Here is a 25490-nt window from a genome sequence, read left to right as displayed (position 1 = left end):
ATGGGTAATCCTGGGTTCACGCTGTTACAGTGACGTCACTATGGGTGTGAACGTGGACCAAAAAGCTCCGACGTTTTTCAGAAACCCATGGTTTCCTTCTTCTGGGAGTGCCTGTCAGTCCGTGATTGCCCTCCTTATATATCGGCAGCAGCCTATCTGTGCAAATTTTTTGGGGTAAGTTTTTGGAAATGGCTATTGCTCACTGGGAATCTTGGCTGTAGTCATGGAAAAATAGAAAAAAAATGGAAGGAATGCAAAGAATGGGAGAAGTAGTATACTGTGACAGATTGAATGTTTGAGTGTATGAAAAAATGAAAAAGGGGGGTTGCATGCATAAGATTGTATTTTCCAAGAGTTTTAGTTACAGTGATAAAAGATGATAATAGATTGCAACCACTTTGATGTTACATTTATACAAGGGTCACTACGTATAACCAGCAGAGCTATAAATTTAAAAATATTATAGCTAAACATTGGGACATTCTCAAAAGTGATAAAGTAATAGGGGGACTCATATCAAAAACATCTTGATTCGTGTTCAGGAAAGCACAGAATATAGGCAACCTTGTAGCCCCTACCATAAAAAAGTCCTCAAAAGGTTAAACATAATAGAACACAAAAAGCAATAGTACAGATGGAAAAAATACCACTACATTAGGGAAGAAAAAAGGCTTCTTCCCTTACAGAAGCTGCAAAGCATGTACAAACACTAACAATAAAAACCCCAATTGGTCTTTTGTCCATCAGAATAATGAAATAACATTTTCTTCATTGTAAATCAAAGTGGGTGATTTATGCTATAAAATGCCCCTGTGAAAAACTATATATCGGGAGAACAAAAAGATTACTCTGTAAGAGAATCTGCGAACATCTATACAGTATTAATCGAGGATATGAGGGCTACCCCCTCTCAAACCATTTTAAAACAGTACATCATTCCAGTATGAAAGGATCCACTTTTTTTTTGCAATAGAAGAAAAAAAAAAAAAAAAAAAACACTGGAGAGGGGGTGCCTTTATTTCCCAGATGTCCCGGGCAGAAACCTGGTGGATATTTAATCTGGATACTTTGGCCCCTAACGTGTTAAATATGGAAATGGAGTTATTTGGCTTCTTATAGTGCGGTCCAATATATATGGACACATATGGATAAACACACATATCCGCATCCTTTAGTACAAATGTAGGCTCACATATGTATAGAACTGTATGTTTATGGAAACTATGGAATTTTATATAGTATATCATTTCTATATGCATGCTACCCTTGTATAAATTTAACTATCAAAGTGGTTACAATCTATTATCATCTTTTATCACTGTAACTAAAACTCTTGGAAAATACAATCTTATGCATGCAACCCCCCTTTTTCATTTTGTCATACACTCAAACATTCAATCTGTCACAGTATACTACTTCTCCCATTTTTTGCATTCTTTCCATTTTTTTCTATTTTCCCATGACTACAGCCAAGATTCCCAGTAAGCAATAGCCATTTCCAAAAACTTACCCCAAAAAATTTGCACAGATAGGCTGCTGCCGAAATATAAGGAGGGCAATCACGGACTGACAGGCACTCCCAGACGAAGGAAACCATGGGTTTCCAAAACATGTCGGAGCTTTTTGGTCCACGTTCGCACCCATAGTGACGTCACTGTAACAGCGCGAACCCAGGATTACCCGTACTTCCATCGTGCAGCAGGAACGGGATCTGGTAGAGCCGCCACCGGACGGGGCTTTCTCCCAGACCATCCAGGACACTGTAACAAAAGACGCCGGGACACCATTGAAAACTTAGGATGTTCCTGGATTTGTCACAATGTACCCTCCACTCACACAGCACCCTATAGAGAGGGAACCCCCAGAGGGGATTCCACTCTCTATAGTAATACGAGCACAACTGCAGAAGATTGCACTTGCGCTCCTGCATCCAGCGGTAATCAGTAGACTCCTTATTATATATACTTTTTATATCAAAAAGTGATACTAACTAATTGCTGTCTATACTACAAAGGACTGTATATTACAAGCGCTTCTGATTATAGTGCAGATTGGAATTACTACACAGGATTTGCCATACATACCAGCAGAGCATTGTGCCTATCGGTATATCCCCAACTTAACAACTCTCTGCTTCTAACTATGCCACCCTAACTATTGTCCACTGAACTCACTATATTGTACTCTCAGCTCCTAAGGCAGTGTAAGTAGCGAGCTGATCAAAATAGCATAATTCCTTTTCTTTTTGTAAGAAGCAATTACCCTATATACTAGATTTATCATCAGTTTTTTGTCTTTGTGCATTTTTTCCATAAAGGATCTTTTATCAACAAAGGGACATCTATGTACACTACTAATGAAATAACAAGGGATATATCAAAAACAAAATTTATGTCTGGTTAACTCGATATCGGACAAATAGGAGATTTTACGACATACTCAGTACGTCTTCTTTTTTACATAACCCTCACCAATCTTATAATATAGTAAAAATGTATTCACTTTCTAAATATTTTTTTGCATACCATACACAGATCATCTCTATCTGCAATATCCTCCGCAACTATAATCAACCCGCATCTCTTTATTGTCGGGCAGTCTTGACAGCAAGTGGGTACGGAATAAATTACAATAATTTACAACTGTTTATATTTATGTACGGTATATACAGCAAAACAAGCATGATTAACTCTTCATAATTTGATTGTTCACTAATATAGGCTTACACTATTGCCTCTCTAATCTGCATTCAGCTCCTTCACTAGGAACGCTATTTGAATTATTACAGCGAAACGTTTTTAAATAGGTATGTGAGGCGCATTGGTACTATCCACATACACCTGATCCTCGCAAATAAAAGTCTCATACCTATTACATTTGTATTTTCAGTTTCCTCTTTCTCCTTTTACCTGTTGGAACGCCACTGAGCTTCAAGGATTTTATCATCAATTTTTGAGTGACATCTTACCTCGTCATATTTTTTCAAAAGATTATATATATATATATATATATATATATATATATATATATATATATACTTATGGCAATCAGTTCTGCAAAAACAAGTGCCTTTTTTTTTTCAGATTTTTACTTTGTAGATTTAGAAGTATTTAGATAGAAGCGCTAGTTGTATTTATCATATAGAATGCATCCCTATTATTTGGTTTGTGCCACATTGCTATGTGCTTAAAGTAATCTTTGATCTTACGCATAGATTACTCCAATAATGTGTAAAGTAGTTATAATATTCAAATAAATATTTTGGAGTTGGTGTAAATACATCTCTTATCCACTCCAATGACCAGTCTTGTGATGTATAATATTCACTGCACATAATGGGTATAGGTGCAGAGCGATCTTTCTATTGCAGCAGAGATGATGAATAAGTTCACTCATGATCCAAATACAGTGAGTGTAAGGGGAGAGCGATCTTTATACTCCAGCAGCAGTAAAGACTAGGTCTGCATCTCCTCTCTCTTTTTGTTTCACATAGAAAGCGCCGATCAGATGTGGAGTGCTAAATCTCAGGATGCCAAACTTTGTGGTTTCCTGGTGGGAATTTAAAATGTTCACAAAGAGACACAATACAGTGGCTCTAATTGTTGTTATTCTAAAAGTTGTTATTAAATTAATGTTCCTCATGTGTGTATTATTAAATGAATGTTCCTCATGTGCGTATTATTAAATTAATGTTCCTCATGTGCGTATTATTAAATTAATGTTCCTCATGTGCGTATTATTAAATTAATGTTCCTCATGTGCGTATTATTAAATTAATGTCCTCATGTGTGTATACAGGCTGGACGTGTTTCGGGACTACTGCCCTTATCTCAGCAGCTGACAGTCATGAAACACATCCAGCCTGAATGGAATATTAATTTAATGACAACTAAAATGATATTATCAAAGGAACTTGAAATTTTACTGTGACCATGATTCTTCCAAATCTTACCATGGAGTCCAATCCTTCGGGGTTTTTACACCATAGGCTTTTGATATGCCATGTCTTAGCAGTCAGACTTCACCTGATCACATTTTGGATTTAAAGGAAGATCTTATGGCACATTTCCAATTGCTGAAATAGGATCCAGTTGTTGGACCTACAAGGACAAAGTGGTAGAATTTGTCAAGACATATTCACAGCTAAGCCAGGTAATACAGCAATGCAAGAGTCAGGTGATACTGAATAGTGCTTCATTACTGAATGGCAATATAATATTGGTGCCCAGACCAATAAAAGCACAGTTATAAAGGGTAAAGAATGTGAAGTATTTTTTTTTTTGCTATGGAGAAAAATGTCCCTTGTTTGGTCTTTGTATCTTGATCTAGATCTGGGCATCTGGAGCGAAGGTTTCCCAAAACCCACCAACAGATTTAGTGTGGAAAGGGCAAGTTTACTTCCGAAGTAATCCACAATGCATTACTGTGCTGTCACGGCCAAATGGACAGGTATGGACAAATATGAAATTATTAGCATCAGTGCAATATAGCATTGCTTCTACGGGGGAATACATAGCTTATATTTATGGTGGCCCTGTTAGCGTGTGCATAAGCTTCTAAAGGAGTTATCCATGGATAGAAACACAGAGCTAACTTTTTCGAAAAGAGCACTACACGTTGCCCTTAGGGTGTTTGTGGTATTACAACTTGGCTTCAATCACCTCTAAGGAACGAAGTTGTAAAAGCACACAAAAAGTGAGAACAGAAGTGGTGCTGTTTTTGGAAGAAATTAGCTTTGCGCTGTTTTTGGAAGAAATTCGCTTTCTATTCCTGGATAACCTCTTTAAGCAAACCCTCTTCCCTGGCCTACAAAAACAAAGTGATAGCCACTATGTAATGATAAATAATATTTTATTCTTGGTTGTCCACCCTGTTATCACTCTAAGCAACTACATCTTAACTACATTAAAATACTTGTTGCTGCCATTTGTCTGTTGTAGTCATTGTAACCTCAAACATCATCGGGGGAGATTTATTAAAACATGTCTAGAGGAAAAGCTGCTGAGTTGCCCATTGCAACTAGAGATGAGCGATTCGAAGCTGACCAATCCAAATTAGTTACGAATTTCATGGAAAATTCGATTCTCAACGAATGTGAATATTGCCATGATTCTATCGTGCGAATCGCTTAAACTTCATTTAGTGCGGTCCAGGTGCCAGGGCATCTAAAATGGCAGATCCACATGTGAGGACATGGGGCAAGGAACTCTGGGAAGGCGGAAAGGCAAGGCGGGTAGGTGGGATGAACCTGAATCACATGCATGATGCAGCCTATCAGCAGCCAGTCACCCCTGTGATGTCACAGCCCTATATAATCGGCAGCCATATTCTGGCTAGTCACTTCATTCATTACACTGCAGAGAGATAGGACGGACAGCCTGTGTGTGTGTCACACAAAAAAAGCTTTTTCCAGCAGCATTTCGACTCCTAGTCACATCAGTGATCTGGAGGACAGAGAGCAGTGCTTTTTTCACTGAAAATTTTTACTGCGTCATTAACCTCCCAGTCACTTTCTTCAGCATTGTATTACAGAGAGAGGCAGATAGCTGTGTTTTGCCTCATACATTTCAACAAGCTGCCTCAACTTTATAAACCTTAGCAGAGGATGGAGGAATACATTTTCTGCGCAATTCTGTGTCTTTGTTCCACAACTAATGGTCTGCTGGTTATACTTGTCTGTAGACGGTATAATACCTAGCAGTCAATTTCTAATAGTCTTTGAGAGAGTGCAATTTTGGGTTTAGTACACAGCAACTGTGTGCTGCAGCAATGTTGTGTACTGCTGGTGTTGTGCAAAAATATGTTTTTTAAGCGTACTGTAGCGCATTTTTCTGCCCTCATAAGGGCATACCACATACCAACATCTAAGTAGTGTACTATTTTGTACCTGTTAATCTGTCAAGGGCCTAGATACTGTGAAAGGACAGCCAAAAGTACACACCTGCTGCTGTTCTAGATAAATACTGTTTTAAGCATAGTGAAGTGTATTGTAGTCCCCTCATATACGCACTAAGTATGTCAGGCAGAGAAGTGCAAAGATGTGCACAGAGGCCTAAATTCATCAGGTGCAGAGGTTCGAGAGGTTGCAGCAGACTAGGGGCAAGTGGCAGCAGGAGTGCCCTTCTGCTCCACGGGAGGTTTCTGTCCTCCCTGAGCTCGCCTTAGGACACCTGCGTTACGGTATCAGCTGGCGGTCGTGTCTCGACCAACAACCCATCTGCTGTCATCGATTGGTTAACACGGTCATCCACTTCATCACAAGTGACATCTGATACCCCCAGTCAACAGTCGGTATGTTCCTCAGACACAACCTTCAGTTGGCATGGCCCTGGAGCAGTTCCTGTCCTTCCATTGCCTCTGTCCTATGCTTTTCTGTTCCCTCCCCTACAGAAGTATCTTATGCTGTGGGTTCAGCTCCACTATTCAGTGAGGAGGTGGTGTTGCCAGTGTTCAGGGTCCTGAAGCAGACACTGTTGAGGAACCTGAGAAGGACATCAGCGACATACAGACACTTGTTGATGAGGATTAAGCCGATCGCAATTGGGAGCTGGGTGCAGAAGGGACTTCATCATCATCAGGAGAAGAGGGTTGCAGGTTGCCTGTGAGGCAGCAGCTGAGCCAGCAAGCTGGAGCCAAACTTGACCGGGGGAGACACCCTGCTTCGCGGCAGCCTACCTTCCCAGAAGGTAGTGGAACAGGGGTTCCTGGAGACGGTGGTAGTAGAAGTCAATTAATGCGGACTGTTGGTGGGAAAATCAGCTACTCGGCAGTGTGGCAGTTTTTCATCAAGCACCTGGAGGAGGTTAACCAGGCCACATGCAAGATGTGTTGGCAGAAGGTGAAGTGTGGCCAGGGTGCCAATGTTGGCACCACGGCCCTGTGTCAACATATGCTGTGCCACCATAAAGTGGCCTGGGAGAACCGTGGCTCCGATGTAGTGGTCCAGCCTGCTGCATCACTCAGTGGCACGCCGCTCCCTCTTTCAGCCAGCCAAGGCTCCACCACCTCAGCCAAAGAGAGCTGTGTTTCATACCCTCCTTCTGTCGCTCCAGATGCTCCTGCTCCTCCTACTTTTAGACAGTCATTCTGCCAGCAATCTATCGGTGAAGCCATGTCCAAGAGACAACTGTATGCGCCCACTCATCCAATGGTGCAGAAGCTGAATGTGCTCCTGTCCAAGTTGCTGGTGCTGCAGTCCCTCCCTTTTCAAGTGGTGGACTCTGCACCTTTCAGAGAACTGATGGCTTGAGCATAGCCGAAGTGGAGAGTGCCAAGTCGTCATTTCTTTGCGAAGAAGGCAGTATCAGCCCTGCAGAGAAGGTGTTTTTTTTTGTTTTTTTAAACACGTTTTATTAAAAGTAAACAGTATCAGCTCGCAGGCCCAGGACAATATAGACAGTGCACAGAGAAAATACACTTGAACAGGCCTATGAAACCCAGTATATGTGAACAGAATGTAAATGACAGAATAGTCCATCTTGCATCATATATAGGGATTCAGGTATACACTATATGTACATAAACCTAGGCAATAAAAACTGTAAACATGAGGTAAACAACCCCTTAAACATTTCCCGTGAAGCATACAGCTAGATAGAAACAGACCACCTTGTGTCAAGGAGGTATGAAGACAGGGGGAAACGATCAACCCACGCACCTAAAGAAACGACAGAAGACTAAGAGGAACAAACCGAAAGGGACACACAAACAGAAGGGCACAATAGACAACACGCGAAACACTAGAAGGGCTTTTACGGGGCCCGAGAGGAGGTCACAGAATAAGAGCATTGAGTGTACGGAGAGGAGCACCAGCCACCCCACACCGACAGAAATTTACCCGGGCACTTCCTATTCTTGTACACCAAATGCGAAAAGGGCAGTATGGCATTAACAAGAACCTTCCACTGAGACAGGGTAGGGGAGCTGGGGTCCATCCATTTGAGGGCAATTGCCTTCCTGCCCATGATCAAAGCTTCCCGTATAAATGTGCGGACATGGTGTGTCCACACCTCCTCATCCATAACGCCAAAGAGGCAAATAAAGGGATCAAGAGATATGGAAGATTGGACAATCGAGGCCAGAAGTTGGAGAACCTCCTGCCAAAATGATACAATAAAAGGGCACGCCCAGATCAAGTGCCAAAAGTCAGCCCCGGCTGCCCCACAACTATGACAGGCATCAGAGTCAGAACGACCCATTCTATGCAGTCGAAGGGGAGTAATATAACTATAGTGAATAATGCTCAGTTGGATCAATTTGTTATTGGCTGCCGGGGATACAAGCATGTGGGAGGAAAAAATATCCTCCCAATCATCCTTGGTCAGATTAGGAATATGGGATTCCCAGTGCCGGACCACCGGCAATGGGGCACGGGAGTTCTTTGCCTTAATAATATGTGTGTAGAGGATGGACACCAGCCCCCTAGGTCCCTGCGATTTCAAAATACCAATAAGAGGAAAAGTCGAGATTGGAGGGCTCCCCATGGGAAACTGGGCATTCAACGCGTGGCGGAGCTGAAGAAATCTAAAAAAGCAGTTTCTCGGTAAGGCACATCTGGTTTGCAATTGATCAAATGAACAGAGCACGTTGTCAGTGTCTAGGTGTTCTAAATTGAGTACCTCCACTCCTTGCCAAAAAACGGGTCTAGAGCAGCACCCAACTGTGGGAGATGAGGGTTATGCCACAGTGGGGTGTCCTCAAATTAGCTTTATAGCTAATTTGTGAAGGGGAAGATAAGCCCGACCACCCAGGGTAGGGCTATCCAACACCATCCGCAAGGTCAACGACGGTACAAACTCGGCCAGAGAATGCTCCGAAGTCGTCCCAACATCCCCAGAGATCCAATGTCTGACGCATCGAAGCTGGCCAGCCAAATAGTACAGGTAAAAATCATGGAGTGACATACCCGCTTCCAACTTGGGGCGTTGTAGCGTAGTCAGGCGAATTTTAGGTCTATTGGGACCCCAAATAAACGAAGAGAAGAGGGAGTGGAGAGAATCAAAAAAGTGTTTAAGGACTGGCACAGAGGCATGCTCCTAAGCATAGAGACATTTGGGCAGTACAATAAGTTTGATAAGATTAATACGGCCAGTAACCGATAACGGCAGAGTCGCCCAGACACAAAATTTTGATTTAATGTAGAGGAGAAGGGCAAGAATATTGGCGGGTAGGTCGAGCATAGGATCTCTGTGAATGTACACCCCCAGATCCTTAAATGACGTGACCACAGGAAGACCACTCATGACAGGGGGCCAGTCGTTAGCTAAAAGCGGCATCACCGCAGATTTGGTCCAATTAATATACAAACCGGAGAAGTACACAAAACGATCCATCACTTCCATGGCATACGGGAGCATGGACAAAGGATCAGAGAGGAACAACACCATGTCGTCGGCGTATAAGCCGATACGTTGCTCCTTACCTCCTATACACATGCCATGGAAATCAGGATCCTGTCGAATACATAGAGCCAGAGGCTCCACTGCCACCGCAAACAGGAGCGGAGACAGGGGGCACCCCTGGCGCGTGCCCCTGCCAAGAGAAAACGGGGAAGAACACACACCATTCACCAGGACCTGAGCCCGAGAGCACCTATAGAGAAGGGAGACCCACTTTCTAAAATTAGGACCAAATCCAAATTTAGCAAGGGTTGATTTTAAGTAGCCCCACTCCACTGAATCAAAGGCCTTGGCGGCATCCAGTGACGCCAAGGCCCAATCACCTCCCAAAGCTCCCCCCACCTGGACGGCAGCCTGTACCCGTCGGATGTTGTCTGACGTGGATTTGCCTGGCATAAAGCTGGACTGATCGGGGTGTATGATGGACAAAATAACCCTGTTCAAGCGGTTAGCTAAGACCTTAGTAAGGATCTTATAATCTAAATTCAACAAGGAAATGGGCCTGTAAGAGCCACATTCCACAGGGTTCTTGTCAGGTTTTGGGAGGACAACTACAGTCGCCTCATACATAGATTCCGGCAAAACGCTATCCTCAAAGGCCCTCTCATACATAGCAAGGAGGGATGCAAGGAGCGCGTCGGAGTACCGCAAGTAAACCTCCAGTGGAAGGCCATCAGGGCCCGGAGATTTACCTTTGGTCATGTCCGCCAGGGCGTCCTGAATTTCCAATAAAGAAATGGGGGCCTCCAACATCACCCGATCTTCGTCAGACAAAACGGGAAATTCAATGCCGTAAAGGTAGGCGGAGAAGAATAAAGGTTAGAGTAAGTTAGAGTAAGAGGAGAAACACTGCGCCATCTCCGCGACCCCCAATAGCTCAGACCCATCCGAGGCCACAATCTTGAGAATAGGTGGGGCAGAGGAATTCTGCCTAACTATATGAGCCATCAGCTTATTAGATTGATTCCCGTGCTCGAAATAAAATTGTTTAGTAAACAATAGTTTCCTATTAGCCTTCTCATGGAGGTGCAGCATATAATGCCGACCTGCGCGTAGCCAAGCCACTTTATTAGCCTCGGATGGGTCCGCGACATACTGGGCCTCCAGGTCCGCACACTGCTCAGCCAATTCCTCCTCCCTTCTAGATGCTGACTGCTTAATGAATGAGATCGTGGAGCGGAGGCAACCCCTCATATACGCCTTCAACGTCTCCCACACCAGTACAGGGGAATCCCCAGGAAGATTAGCCTGGAGAAAAACCTGGAGCTGGTCCGGGATACGGTCATTAGGGCCTATCTGGTCAAGCCAGAAAGGATGAATTTTCCATCTACGCGGTGTACCAGAATCGGCCAAGGAGATATCAAACATTAATCGGGAATGGTCAGATATAGCTCGCAGCTCGTAAGAGACCGCCGAGACCTGGGAGAGAAGAAGCGAGTTACCACAGGCAAGGTCGATTCTGGACAGCGCATTTCACCCAGTGTGTGGCACGAGTACTGTCTAACCAGGGGGTGCCTAGCCTGGAATAAGTCAACCCAACCAACCTCCTCCAAGAATAGGGAAAGGGGGGTGCCCCCTACACTCGTGGGAACCCCCCTAGGGCTATACCGATCCAGAGCCTGATTAGGCACCATATTAAAATCTCCCATACAAAGAACACGCGCTGAAGGGTAGCTAGCAGCAAAAGTAACAGCGGTGTGTAGAATGTCCATAGAAGCAGGTGGAGGATTGTGGATAAACAAAAGGCCATAGGGCATATTATTCAGGTAGGCATACACAAAGATAAAGCGGCCCTGTGAGTCCCTACACACTGTGACTGGGTCCCACCTCACCCTCCTACTAACCAAAAGGGAGACCCCCCTAGAGAATGATGTATGAAACGAGTGTTGGGACCATTGGACCCAGGGTTTAGTAAACTGACCTGCTCTATCAGCGGTGAGATGAGACTCCTGCAGCGCCACTATATGGGGGCGATACCTCCTAATATGAGAGAAAATAAACGTGCGTTTATGCGGGGTGCGAGCACCCCTAATATTCCATGACATAATCCTAATACAACACAACAGGAAGGGGGACTAAGACACATAGAACATGGCGCCACCAGGCAGGATGAAAAACAGAAATAGAGGTACGTAGGTCAAAGGAAGGACAGAAGCACAAAGGTGGTGAGATATGGAATCCACACATGGTATGCCTCACGAGTAGATAACAGTGAGAGAAAAGGCCTCCCCAAACAATTCGGGGGAGATAAACATAATAGAAAACCAAACCATTCCAGTGCTGCAAAAGCATCAGCAGAGCAGCAGCTCCATCTAGTGGGGAGAACCTGCATATACATATTAACATGTGGAGAACCCTGTGCACACACACCAGGGTAATAAGAAACCCAAGAGATCAGAGAAAAAGAGAAAAAGTTGGAGTGGGAGTCAGTCACGGAGGTTAGTCCAAACATCCAGGGGCACAAGGTCCAGGTAAAAAGCCAGAGTCACTGTCCATGATGGCAGTCCCCCACGGCCATGTATCCAGGGGCATCAGAGGCCATGTCAGGAGAGGCAGGGGGCACGTGAAGTAATGGGGACCACTGGAGGGGAGATGAGGGGAGAAGGGGCAGTGGGTCAAGGGGCCAAGGAAAGGACTGGGACGGGGAACGTCCCAAAGGGGAGAAGTACAGTACCTTGTGTCCATCCTACCCTGGGGAAGAGGGGTAGGCAAGGGGATGGAGGGGGGACACACAGTAGAGTCCTCAAGACATGCCTCAGCAACCGGGAGCAGGACCAAAAGGGCAGTCTATGTGGGCGCCATATCAGTGCTGCCGTGGAATATGAAAAACAAAAAGAGACAATGCGCCCGTCTATGTGCCGTAAATCCAACCAACAAGAGGGTGTAATAACACAAACCAGGTGAGTGTGCTCACCTGGTGATGTTATGCTAAGAGCATAACATCTAGTGATGCTTCGGGGGCCCAGATGATGTGGGTAATGAGTCACGGTGTGCTGCCTGGATCCTCCCGTCCAGCTGGACGGTCAGTAGAGAGTGTTCATTAAAGTAAAAGAAGCGATCCTGTTGCGGCGCACGCCTGTGTGGCAGGAATGGAGTTCAAGAGCCGATGGCAAGTAAAGGCATCTTTATTCAGAATCAATTCGGACTACGCGTTACGAAGGGACACGCTCCCCTCTTCCTCAGGTCCAATCCTGAGGAAGAGGGGAGCGTGTCCCTTCGTAACGCGTAGTCGTAATCGGCTCTTGAACTCCATTCCTGCCACACGGGCGAGCGCCGCAACAGGATCGCTTCTTTTTCTTTACTGAACAATATCAGTGCTGCCGGCGCATCCATTCATCTGCATCCTGCGGGGTAGAGAAAAATACAGCCCGGTCACCATCCACGATGCGAAGGCGGGCAGGGTAGGCCATGGAGTATGGTACCCCTCTCTCCCGCAGCCTGGCCTTAACTGAAGTGAAGGACGCCCGTCTGCGCTGGAGGTCGGAGGAAAAGTCCGGGAAGAATGACACCTTTGCGTTGTGTACCGTGATGTCAGGCAGCCTCCTAGCAGACCGGAGAATCAGGTCTCTATCATTGCAGTTGAGGAATCTCGCCAACAGCGGGCGCGGAGGGGCTCCAGGGATGGGTGGCTTGGAGGAAACCCGGTGGGCTCACTCCACAGCGTATGCAGCCGAGAAGGGCGCCTCCGGGAAGAGCTCCTTGATCCATGCTTCCACGTAGGCCCCCGGGTTCTGGCCCTCCACCTTCTCCGGCAAGCCGATCACCCGGATATTATTCCGGTGCAGCCTGTTCTCCAGGTCATCATTCTTCTGCCGCGCCACCTCCAGCTGCTCCTGCACCAGTCTGAGAGAGGAGGGTAGGGGCTGCACCGTATCTTCCACCGTGGATATGCGAGTCTCCATCTCCACTACCCGGTTCCACAGGTTTTGCAGGTCCTGCCGAAGCAGGCCGACATCCACTCTTATCTCCTCCATCTTGCCGGAGAGAGAAGTCCGGCTCGTCTGTATAGCCATCAGGAGCGTATCGCTCACCTCCCGAAGGGTAAGCTCAGGAGCCTCAGCGATGTCTTCATGTGGAGAAGTGTCCCCCTCCTCCAAGTCAGCATTTGAGGCTCGAGTTCCGGACCGCCCGGTGCCATCTAGCTTTACAGCGCGGGCATAGTCCCGAAGCTTCTCCACCGTGGTATGGTCCTTAGACTTGGCAGAATCTTGCTTTTGAACCATAGCTCGAGTCCGGAGACGAGTTAGTGGGGTCAGGGACTCCTGGATTTCAATCAGGATCAGTTAGTAGCAGGTTCTGAGTGGGAGCACCTACAGCGTGCGACCGCTCATGCCAACCGCCAAGCCACGCCCCCCAGAGAAGGTGGGTTTGTGTACCAAAGTGCACGGCAGCGCTGACGTCTGGAGCTGTAACTATGGTAAGGGACAAAACATGTCCTTTATGGCTCACTGAGTGAATGTGGTTCCTGCACAGCCACAACACCAACTTGGACAGGTCACGCCACTTCCTCCTCCACGCTCTCAGGCCATTGGTCCTGTGACAGTGTGCGACTCCGCCACCTCATCCTCCACCGTGTCCTCAGCCTCCACTGCCCAGACAAGTCTCAGTGCCCCTTCAGCATATCATGTGTGTAGTGCACGGCGGTGTCACGCTGTCCTTCACATGGTTTGCCTTGGCGAACGGAGTCACATAGGGGAGGAACTGCTAAAAGTCATTCTTTCAGAAATCAGAGCATGGCTTACACCACAAACGGATAGGGGTACTCCCCTGTTTAACTTCAATGTGAACCAGTGGCAGCTCATACGTGACACCTGCCGTTTGCTCAGGCCCTTTGAGGAAGCCACATTATTAGTCAGTCAGGATTACGGGATGAACAACATTGTTTTACTGCTTCATTTCCTACAACACATGTTGGAAATGATGGCTGGTCAGGGCACTGGGGATGTGGTGCCTACATCTCACGGCCACATGAGCCCTGTGGGGGCTGAACTGGAGGAGGAGGGGCACAGTGGAGCACAGTTTAGGTTTCACGACATGGGCGGTTTTTCTAGTCATCTGACAGGAGAGGAGGAGCAGGAGCAGCCAGAGGGTTATGAGGAAGGCGAGACAGAGGACCCAGACACACCGTGGCAGTATGCAGTGGAGATGGAGGCAGTGAGTCCCTCCAAGTCACTTGCACGAATGGCACGATGCATGCTCACATGCTTGTGAATTGACCGCCGAATTGTCACCATTCGGCAGTGGGATGACTTCTGGCTCTCCACCTTATTAGACCCTCACTACCGCTACAAAAAGGGTGCCTTTTCTACACCCATTGAGAGGGAGGACAAACTGACCTACTACAGAGACATCCTACGTAGTCAGTTGGCTGTTGCCTATCTGTGCCATCGTCCATCCTCTTGCAGGTCTGACTGGGGGGTCCTCTGCTCTCACCTTCCACTGTCATGGCTGCTGGGGGGGGGGGGGTGGAAGGAGCAGTACCAGCTCCATCAGCAGCAGCCTGAGTCTACAGTTGCTGATCAGTACCTTTCTTCACCCACATAGTGAAGCAACTCATCAGCAGCAGGTAGACCTGGAGTAGGACCTGAACCAGCAGGTGGTGGCATACCTTGACATGACCATGCCAACACACCTTGAAGACCTGCTGGACTTCTGGGCAGCCAAACTTGATTTGTGGCTGCAACTAGCAGAGTTGGCCCTGGAAAAGTTGTCCTGCCCGGCCAGTAGTGCAGAGCAGGTGTTAAGTGCGTCGGGGCCATAGTCACCCCAATTAGAACTCGTCTGTCCACAACAAATGTTGAGAGACTGACCTTTGTGAAGATGAATCAGGCATGGTCCAGACAGGATTTCCACCCTCCAATGCCTGATGCATCAGAGTAGATTGACCATGTTGCCACACCAACACTTCACAAATATGGATAGTGCCAAACAGATTTAAGGCGCTGCTCCCCAGTTTCAAACATTCCTCCGTATCAGACCTTTTTTCACCCACATTCGTCACCGGTACTGGTATTGCCCCCCACTGCACCACTCTGCCACCGGGTCGCTTTCAGGACTCCTGATGCTGGTACCACCTCCAGGATGTCTCATTCAGCCACTATATCATCTCCTCATGCTTCTGCCAACTCCAGGCTGTGCCATTCAGCCACTATATGGTCTTCTCAAATGCCACCAGCTCCAGGCTGTGCCATTCAGCCACTATATGATCCGACTGTGGACCAATATATGGAGGGTTGTTTTAACCGATTAACCAAAAGATCACCGAGGTGATCCACTAATTCCCTATATTTCCCATATACTTGTTAAAAGGTGTAATCTTTATTAATTCAAAACACCAACAAAAAAGGGGTTAAAAGTTGCAGTGTATCTCTCCTCCCGTATTGATAGTAGTTATTTGTGCCAAACAGGCATCACCTATTATCTACCTGTGTGTACCTGCAGTGTGCACACGGTTGTTGGGGGAGTCTACACTGTGTATTAAAACCTATCCTATGCCCCCCTCGACATGTTTCGCCGCAAGACGCGGCTTTGTCAAGAGGTTTTAGGGCACTGAATGAAAAACGCCAATACAGGGGTTTAAATAACCTCCTATTGTGACATCATTGTAGGGTGGTTTTCACTTCTGATTGGTGGGACGCCATCCCATCCAATCATACTCTGTTTATTTTGATGGATGTTTCCATGCACCTATTGCTGTGCTCATGGTTCGACCAATCCGCGTCGTTCACGTAGGTCACGGCGCAGGAGGTGGATGAGAACATCGGCGCAGAGACCACGACGCGGTGATCATGTGATGTATTACCGAGGCAACCAATAAACATCTACGCGGATTGGTCGAACCATGAGCACAGCAATAGGTGCATGGAAACATCCATCAAAATAAACAGAGGATGATTGGATGGGATGGCGTCCCACCAATCAGAAGTGAAAGCCACCCTACAATGATGACACAATAGGAGGTTATTTAAACCCCTGTATTGGTGTTTTTCATTCAGTGCCCTAAAACCTCTTGACAAAGCCACGTCTTGCGGCGAAACATGTCTAGGGGGGCATAGGATAGGTTTTAATACACAGTGTAGACTCCCCCAACAACCGTGTGCACACTGCAGGTACACACAGGTAGATAATAGGCGATGCCTGTTTGGCACAAATAACTACTATCAATACGGGAGGAGAGCTACACTGCAACTTTTAACCCCTTTTTTGTTGGTGTTTTGAATTAATAAAGATTACACCTTTTAACAAGTATATGGGAAATATAGGGAATTAGTGGATCACCTCGGTGATCTTTTGGTTATTCAGCCACTATATGTTCTACTCCTGCTGCCGCTAACTCCAGGCTGTGCCATTCAGCCACTATATGTTCTACTCATGCTGCCGCCAACTCCGGGCTGTGTCATTCAGCCACTATATGGTTTAATGATGCTGCTGGGCCTGGGACATTACCTACAAATTTTCATGGTAGCACTAGCTACCATAAATCTTCAATTAAAATTTTATAATTCATCTTTAAATCTTAGGGATTGTCTCATGCTGCTGCGAGCTGCAGGCTGTCATTCAGCCACTATATGGTCTCCTCTTGCTGTCGACAATTCCAGGCCGTGTCATTCTGCCAGATTATGGTCTCCTCATGCTGCTGTCACCTCTAGGCTCTGTCATTGTGCTGCCATGTGACTCCTTGTTAGTTTGGGTTTTGTGGCCATACAGTATTAGTTGAAATTAAACACCGGGACATTAAATTTGGGAATCTAATATAAATCTTTTAATTTAAATAAAAAAAAATGTATGTAATCTTTTCAAGACTGAGGCCCTATGGTCATCGCTGTCATATTACCTGTGGAATTATCAGAATAATCCAATGAAACAGCTTGGAACGATAACAATGAACCATAACTGATTAACCTGTTCAGGACATGGGGCGTGACCCGATCACCCGGAAAATAGGGATGATCGGAGTTGTCAGTGACACCCCCAATCATCCTGCAGGATAGGAGTGAGGTCGCAGTACTGCGATCTCCTCCTATCCCCTGTCATTAGTCAGAACTGAGTTCTGACCAATGGCAGCGCAGGACAGAGGGTTGCCATGGAAACCCCCCGTTCTGCCCACCCCTGGATGTCGGGCAGAACAGGGGGAGAAGATGGAGACCGGTACCTTACCTGAAGATGGCGTGGGGACCGAAGATCATCGTGGAGACTGCAGAGATCCCGGCTCAGGTAGGGAGACGATGGTGGGGGGGGGGGGGGGGGGGGGGGGAGAATGAAAGTGAAAGCAAAGCGATCTTTACTGTGGCAACCACTAGGAAGGCCGAACTGCAACTCCCAGCATGCCCAGACAGCCAAAGGCTGTCTGGGCATGCTGGGAGTTGTAGTTTTGCAACATCTGGAGGGTCACAGTTTGGAGACCACTGTTACAGTGGTGCTCAAACGGTAGCCCTCCAGATGTTGCCAAACTACAACTCTCAGCCTGCCTAGACTGCCCAAGCATGCTGGGAGTTGTACTTCTGTAACATATGTCCCTTCAGATTTTGCAATTTTCATGACATTTTGGAAAATTGCTGCTCTACTTTGAAGCCCTCAAATTTTTTTTAAAAAGTACAAATATGTACATTTTATGATGCCAACATAAAGTGGACATATTGTATTTGTGAAGAAAAATAAAATGTCTTTTGAATATCCATTTTCCTTACAAGTAAAGAGCTTCAAAGTTAGAAAAATGCTAACTTTTCAAAATGTTCATGAAATTTTGGGATTTTTCACCAAAAAAGGATGCAAGTAACGCCGAAAATTTACCACCAAAATAAAGTAGAATATGTCACGAAAAAACAATCTCAGAATATTCGGTAAAAGCATTTTAGAGTTATTAATGCGTAACGTGACGGTGGTCAGAATTGCGAAAAAGGGCTCAGTCCTTAAGGTGAAAAAGGGCTACGTCCTTAAGGGGTTAAATGAAACATTCGCACTTTCACAGTCAGGGGGGACGTGAGAGGCAGGGGCTGGAACAGGTGGTAGCTCTCCTTGCGGCGGACCGCCCGCTCAATGCTCACCAGAATGAGTACTAAAAAAATTTTAATAAATTCAAAATAAATAAAATTAAAATTACATTAAAAATCTGCCACATCCAGACACTCTGTAGCAGTGATTCTAATAGTGATGCCTGTAATCTGCATGTCATACTGAATAACAGTACTATTTCACTAACACAGCACACTCCCGATGCGTTTTAGAACAAAGCAAAGTGTCCTACACCCCTATTGAGGCTCCGCAGGCCAGAAATAGCCGATTTTAATACAGATTTGTCGCGAATGAATTCAGACAAAACCAAATTTTTTGGGAAAGTTCGGCCAAATCAAATTTTTCAGAAGTTCGCTCATCTCTAATAGAAACCAATAAGATTGCTTCTTTCATTTTTGAAAATCAATAGATAAGCAATTTGACCGTGTAGTAGGAGATGTCGGCGCTGGATTGAGGAACCAGGAGGAGTGCAGCATAAAATCAAGTAGGGTTTATTAGATGCAACGCGTTTCGCTGCGCATGCCCAGCTTCATCAGGCAACTAATGCCTGATGAAGCTGCGCATGCGCAGCGAAACGCGTTGCATCTAATAAACCCTACTTGATTTTATGCTGCACTCCTCCTGGTTCCTCAATCCAGCGCCGACATCTCCTACTACACGGTCAAATTGCTTATCTACTTCATTTTTGAAAAGGCCTCTGAACAATGAAAGAAGTGATTCGATTTGTTGCTATAGGCAACAGCACCACTCTTCCTCTACTTTGTTTTTGATAAAACTCCCCCCATGTGTCTACTATGTCTTTTATATCTGATGCTTTTCTTCTTTTGTCAGCCTGTTGCTTTTCTGAAGAATAAGGAGCTGTCTTCCTGGTCAGAGACTGCTAGTTCAAATCTATGTAAAGTTCAAAGAGTCATAAGAAGGCCTGTGATGGAACAAAACAATGTTAATTCCACCCCATCTCCAATAACTACACTCCCCAGGTAACACTTTTGTATGAAAAGTACCTTTTCTGCCATTTCTGATTGCCCTTATTTTCTGACAATGCTAATTTTGGATAAAAATACTAACCCATATACTGATCAAAATACCACGTGTGAACCTAGCCTGATGCCATAACTCACTGTTTTTCCATCCAGGCTGTCACAAAAGTGCAGTGATACTTGGAAGTTTTACAGAAGACTGCATTAGAATGACCTGTCACACTGCATGTTTGCAGTGTCTGTTGAACGTATATATTAGAACCCCATCAACTTACAGTAAATCTCCAATTACATCCAGCATATTAGAGGGCATCCTAATAGAAACCACCTGAGCTGAGGCCAAAATCATACTCTTTTGGCCTCTGCCAGGGGATGAATGTCTGTGAATACATTTGCCATATGTGTCAAGACATTTGCCAAATGTACAACAAACATGGTGTAAAGCTAATTTATATGCTCATCCTCATGCTATACGTTCTACCTTTTGCCCTATTGTATGATCCTACATTAGTTGAATGTTAATTGACTGGTTGTGTGACAGTATAAAGTATAATCTTACTTAGGCAGATCTTTATTGGATTTGTTTTAGGACCTGTGCTGCTCCAGAAGAAAGAATGTCCCAGAATATGTTACCATACTCAACATACATTAGGCCAAAGTTCTACTCAGCCTTCAGGAATTTAGGTATCTATTATATTATTATATTGGCATTATTTTATTCTAGAGCTAATGGATAACATAGTTTACTCAAAGTGTACCTATAGAGCCAATTGCCCGCCAATTTCTCATTTTATGTGTGAAGGGAGACAGGTCCATGCTAAGCAGTTGGGTTGCAAAGCCAATAATAGTATGCCCAGTAAATCCTTTTATTATAATAAGAAATAGAAATGGACTTGTGCATGGAACTTAACGGGTATCATATAGTTTCCGTGACCTGCATCCCTCCATGTCCAGTCTGAAGAATGAGTGGGAGATTAGCAATACAGCTACACTTTAAAGGCTATGGGGGAGATTTATCAAAACCTTTCCAGAGGAAAAGTTGCTGAGTTGCTAATAACAACCAATCAGATTGCTTCTTTCATTTTTGAAAAGCCCTCTGAAATATGAAAGAAGCAATCTGATTGGTTGGTTATTAAAAAAAATGGTCGCAACGATGGCAAAGGTTAAAAAAAACTGAATTTAAAAGGCTAGCAGTTTTCTGATGTACAAACTTGCAAAACTTTAGCAGAACTCCACTCCAATAGGTGGTGTACAAACCACACAACAAAAACATGCATTTAAAAATGCTCAAATACATCATACATTGTCTATGAACTTGATAGTTTGCACAACAAACTGGCATAGGAAAAAGTGCATGCTTGAAAAAAGGTGCGAAAAAATTGCTTATAATGAATGTCCCCAATTACAGTCTGTCTTTGCCTATGTGCCATGAATTCTGGACCTAAAGTTTATTCATGAGCAGCTAAATTCTAGTTTGCCATGATCACAGTCACCAACCCAGAAGCTGGCAGAAGCCAGGGCTCGGTACTTGTGTTACAGCAGACTTGAGCTAGAGACGGGACAGACTATGCCTAAACATCTTTCTCCTCACAGTGCCTAGCAGGAGGCAGACAGATTGCATTTCCTCTCTTACCTGAGCTATACTAGACTGGTTCCATCCCCCTGGACAGAGAGGGTTGGACTTGGGAGGCTCCTCCCTCAGACCTTTTAGTAGTTGATACATAGAAACTGATCTAACGGGAGTCATGTGACCAATGTTTCATGCATATAATAATAATACATATTAAACTCACAATACTTAAACACAAGTATAGACATTTGTAAATATAACTCTTTAGTCATTCAACAACTTTATACTTCAGTAGCTGGAAGATGGTACCAGGATACTGCATTACTGTATTGGTCTTTGCTCTAAAATACTGTATTTAATGCATCAGTACAAGCTAAAATGTTTCCATGCCTATTTTTGTAGGACTGGCACACAGTGAGCCCCGTCCAGTATCTGTCACCTGGCAGCCAGTAAGTAATAGTTCAGTGCAAATAGATAAAAGGTAAAATACGGTATTAAGAGATTTATACACCCCAAACCCCATGTACCTGCTTCCATATAATTTTGTCTTTTTTTTTTTTTTTTACATACAGCAAAGGGTAAATACAAGTAGTCCACTGATCAGACTTCTGGTCCAGAAAACTGCTCGGTCCAAGCATGGATTTATCTTTCTCAGTCATATACCCTTTACATGCGATATCCTGAAGGTCTAGTGACAGTAAATCATTGCAAATATTCTGTTGGTAAATTGGAACTGTTCTTTGCTTTTCACATACAATATACATAATATACTTAAGTACTGGTTCTGTTGCAGCAATCTGTGAATAAATAAGCATATTTGCTCTCCAGTAGGCAGAAAACTGTCTCACTAATGTCAACACTAGCCTGCAAGTCGGTGTCTGGCCCCATAAAACAAGACTAAGGATACCTGCCAAAGAATAGACACCCAACTACGGACAGATTATTAAGAGCCGAGGTACAAGCTTTCAAGTCAAGTGCAAGTAAAAAGTACAAAGTGTGTTGACACAAAAAACGTGCGCAAGAAAGAAGAAAGGCCCCCCCAATAAACCAAACCCTTCACCTCTGGGTTAAAAGGCACCTGCAAGGCTCCAGGTACATTGACCCCTTTCACCTAAGCTACTCAGGGACCAAAAGTGCTCCCAGCAGACAACTAGGCATTAGACAGGTTGTCACTAAGGAGAGAGTAAAACCGGTGGCATCCATGCCAAAGCAGGGATACCAAGGGCATGGCAGAGAGGTGAGGAACCTAATGGCTATACACACCTCCCCTAGACCGGCAGAAGGGACACCCAAACGGCTACCGCACCCTGACCAATCCTGGTGTACATAAAAAGAACCCAAACGTGAGCACAGTTTCAAAACATAAATAATAAATAATGTGAATGTGTGCAGTGTAATACAGATGCAAACATAAATGTGTCCCTGAGGGTCTCAGGGTGATACGATCCTAAACAACCTTTAAGGGGTTGCTCCCTCGCGGGGATAAGCCCTTACTAGATTCCCTCCCCTAAAAAAAACTCTATTATTATTTATAATATTAAAATTAACCCCTTCAAACATTTTAAAATTGTCAGCGATTAAGTGACTTAATTCCCAGTGAGGGTATTATAATAACCCCCTACTTAAACAGGTATCACTGGAGCTATGGTATCTATTGTAACTGGTGTGCAGGATATACCTTTATCACCTAACCATAGATTTCAGTCCTGTTGTTTATATTGTTCTGTCTACTGCTGGTTAAAACTTAGACAAACAGCCTCCCCGACGTTTCGCGGACGAATCTGCTTTGTCAAGGGTTGCCTCGAACCTACTCTCTCCAGAGGGTACAGGTCACTTCAGGGTCCTCTGCCAGGCCATACAGCTGACCCTGGTTCACCTGTCCCACTCTATGTGGTTCCCCATCCTGCCTTGGTGGTCTACCACACCACCAACTAACAGGAAAGGTACTACACTTGATCTTGGCCAAAAGGCTGAGAAGCAGGTATCATTTTACCAATATCCTCATCAGGGGTGTCAAAATGTTCTCATTCCAAAATTGTTCTGTACATCATCATCATTAGAGATGAGCGAACTTTTGAAAAGATTGGTTCGCCGGACTCGCTGGACTTTTCAAAAAACACAGGTTCCGGCAATGAAAAAAGCCCCTAAACACGTTTATAAAACTGCCTAACAGCTCTAAACCCCTGTCTAAAACTACTTGAATACATTACTAACAGTGTGAAAAAAAGTGTTTTTAAGGCTCAGTTATGGCGACATGCGGTAACCCATGATAACTATTACAGCTCGCCTATTTTTTAGGCTTATTCACATCAAAATAAAGTGGCATAAAGTATCCCTGGTTGTTGGTAGATGCCTGCCGGTGTTATTATGCACATGGATGCATGGGAAGACGCAATGGCTTTTTCCAAGTGTGCCAAAAATTACCCCTTTTTGTGCATGATGGGTTGTATACGCGTAGTCCTCGCTGGAAATTTGGTGAGGATGCATTGGTGTTAATAGTAGTAACAAGCGTACAGCAGGTGGTGGCTGACTAATGTTACTTGTGTACAGCATGAGATGGCAGAGGTATGTCAATAGGGTACAGAAGGAGATGGCCGATTGGTAGTAGCAGGAAGTGGTGGTTTTAAAATTAAAATGTTTCAAACCAAGTTTTTTAATTTTGAAATAAAAATTTAATTATATGGTTCCTGGACTGGTGATGCTGACATGCATTGGTTGTGTATGTGCAGACCTGGCTGAAACTACCAGCAGAGCATGTGTGGCTTACTGGAGGAAGTTGTACAGTCTTGGCCGTAAATGTTAGCACACCTGACATTTTTCTAGAAAATGAAATATTTCTCACAGAAAAGGATTGCAGTAACACATGTTTTACTATACACATGTTTATTCCCTTTGTGTGTATTGGAACTAAACCAAAAAAGGGAGGAGAAAAAGCAAATTGGACAGAATGTAACACCAAACTCTAAAAATGGGCAGGACAAAATTATTGGCACCCTTTCAAATATGTGGAAAAATAAAGATTGTTTCAAGCATGTGATGCTCCTTTAAACTCACCTGGGAGCAAGTAACAGGTGTGGGCAATATAAAAATCACACCTGAAAGCAGATGAAAAGGATAGAAGTTCACTTAGTCTTTGCATTGTGTGTGTGTGTGTGTGCGCGCCGCACTAAGCATGGACAACAGAAAGAGGAGTAGAGAACTGTCTGAGGCCTTGAGAACCAAAATTGTGCAAAAATATCAACAATCTCAAGGTTACAAGTCCATCTCCAGAGATCTAGATTTGCCTTTGTCCACAGTGCGCAACATTATCAAGAAGTTTGCAACCCATGGCACTGTAGCTAATCTCCCTGGGTGTGGACGGAAGAGAGAAATTGATGAAAGGTGTCAACGCAGGATACTCCAGATGGTGCATTATCAGCCCCAAACAAGTTCCAAAGATATTCAAGCTGTCCTGTAGGCTCAGGGAGCATCAGTGTCAGCACAAACTATCAATCAACATTTAAATTAAATCAAACACTGTGGCAGGAGACCCAGGAGGACCCCACTGCTGACACAGAGACATAAAAAAGCAAGACTACATTTTGCCAAAATGAACTTGAGTAAGCCAAAATCCTTCTCGGAAAAAGTCTTGTGGTGAAGCACATCATTCTACTGTTTACTGAAAACAGAATGAGGCCTATAAAGAAAAGAACCCAGTACCTACAGTGAAATATGGTGGAGGATCAATTATGTTTGGGGGTTGTTCTGCTGCCTCTGGCACTGGGTGCCTTGAATGTGTGCAAGGCACCATGAAATCTGAGGATTACCAACAGATTTTGGGTCACACTGTACAGCCCAGTGTCAGAAAACAAATTTTGCGTCCGAGATCTTGGATCTTCCAGCAAGACAATGACCCAAAACATACATCAAAAAGCACCCAGAAATGGATGGCAACAAAGTGCTGGAGAGTTCTGAAGTGGCCAGCAATGAGTCCAGATCTAAATCCCATTGAACACCTGTGGAGAGATCTTAAAATTGCAGTTGGGAAAGGTCGCCCTTCCAATAAGAGAGACCTGGAGCAGTTTGCAATGGAATAGTGGTCCAACATTCCGGCTCTGAGGTGTAAGAAGCTTATTAATGGTTATAGGAAGCAACTAATTTCAGTTATTTTTTCCAAAGGGTGTGCAACCAAATATTAAGTTAAGGTTGACAATAATTTTGTCCAGCCCATTTTTGTCCAGCCCATTGTGTCCAATTTGCTTTTTTTCCTCCCTTTTTTGGTTTAGTTCCAATACACACAAAATGTGTTACTGCAATCCTCTTCTGTGAGAAATACTTCATTTTCTTGAAAAATTTCAGTGGTGCCAACATTTACGGCCATGACTGTAGTATTCTACGTACAACAGCAGGTTGAGAAACCTTTAACATTAATTCAGATTTTGCCAGTCAGGTGACCCGCGCCTGGCTGGAGGGAGGTTGTGATTCAGCAGCCTTCAGCATGTCACAGTGGTTTACTGGAGGAAGTAGTAGTGGCCTGTGTACAGCAGCAGG

The 25490-nt window shown here is 44.6% G+C and overlaps 1 protein-coding gene across 13 annotated transcripts in view; it reads left to right on the top strand.

The window, feature by feature from the left end:
* Positions 1 to 23755, top strand: part of LMNTD2 (lamin tail domain containing 2) — a 223700-nt gene extending 199945 nt beyond the window's left edge. For all 13 annotated transcript variants that reach the window (XM_056527122.1, XM_056527121.1, XM_056527120.1 and 10 more), the window contains 5 exons: positions 4330 to 4449; positions 19242 to 19390; positions 19980 to 20074; positions 21363 to 21409; positions 21533 to 23755. In XM_056527122.1, the coding sequence (XP_056383097.1) occupies positions 4330 to 4449; positions 19242 to 19390; positions 19980 to 20074; positions 21363 to 21409; positions 21533 to 21652 (531 nt within the window). In that variant the 3' untranslated portion in view covers positions 21653 to 23755. The remainder of the gene's footprint in view (positions 1 to 4329; positions 4450 to 19241; positions 19391 to 19979; positions 20075 to 21362; positions 21410 to 21532) is intronic.
* The last annotated feature ends 1735 nt before the right edge of the window (positions 23756 to 25490 follow it).

Source organism: Hyla sarda, chromosome 6 (genome assembly GCF_029499605.1).
Source record: "Hyla sarda isolate aHylSar1 chromosome 6, aHylSar1.hap1, whole genome shotgun sequence".
Lineage (NCBI taxonomy): Eukaryota > Metazoa > Chordata > Amphibia > Anura > Hylidae > Hyla > Hyla sarda.
The sequence above is the reverse complement of the archived record's forward strand: the minus strand, read 5'-3'. Positions and strand labels throughout refer to the sequence as shown.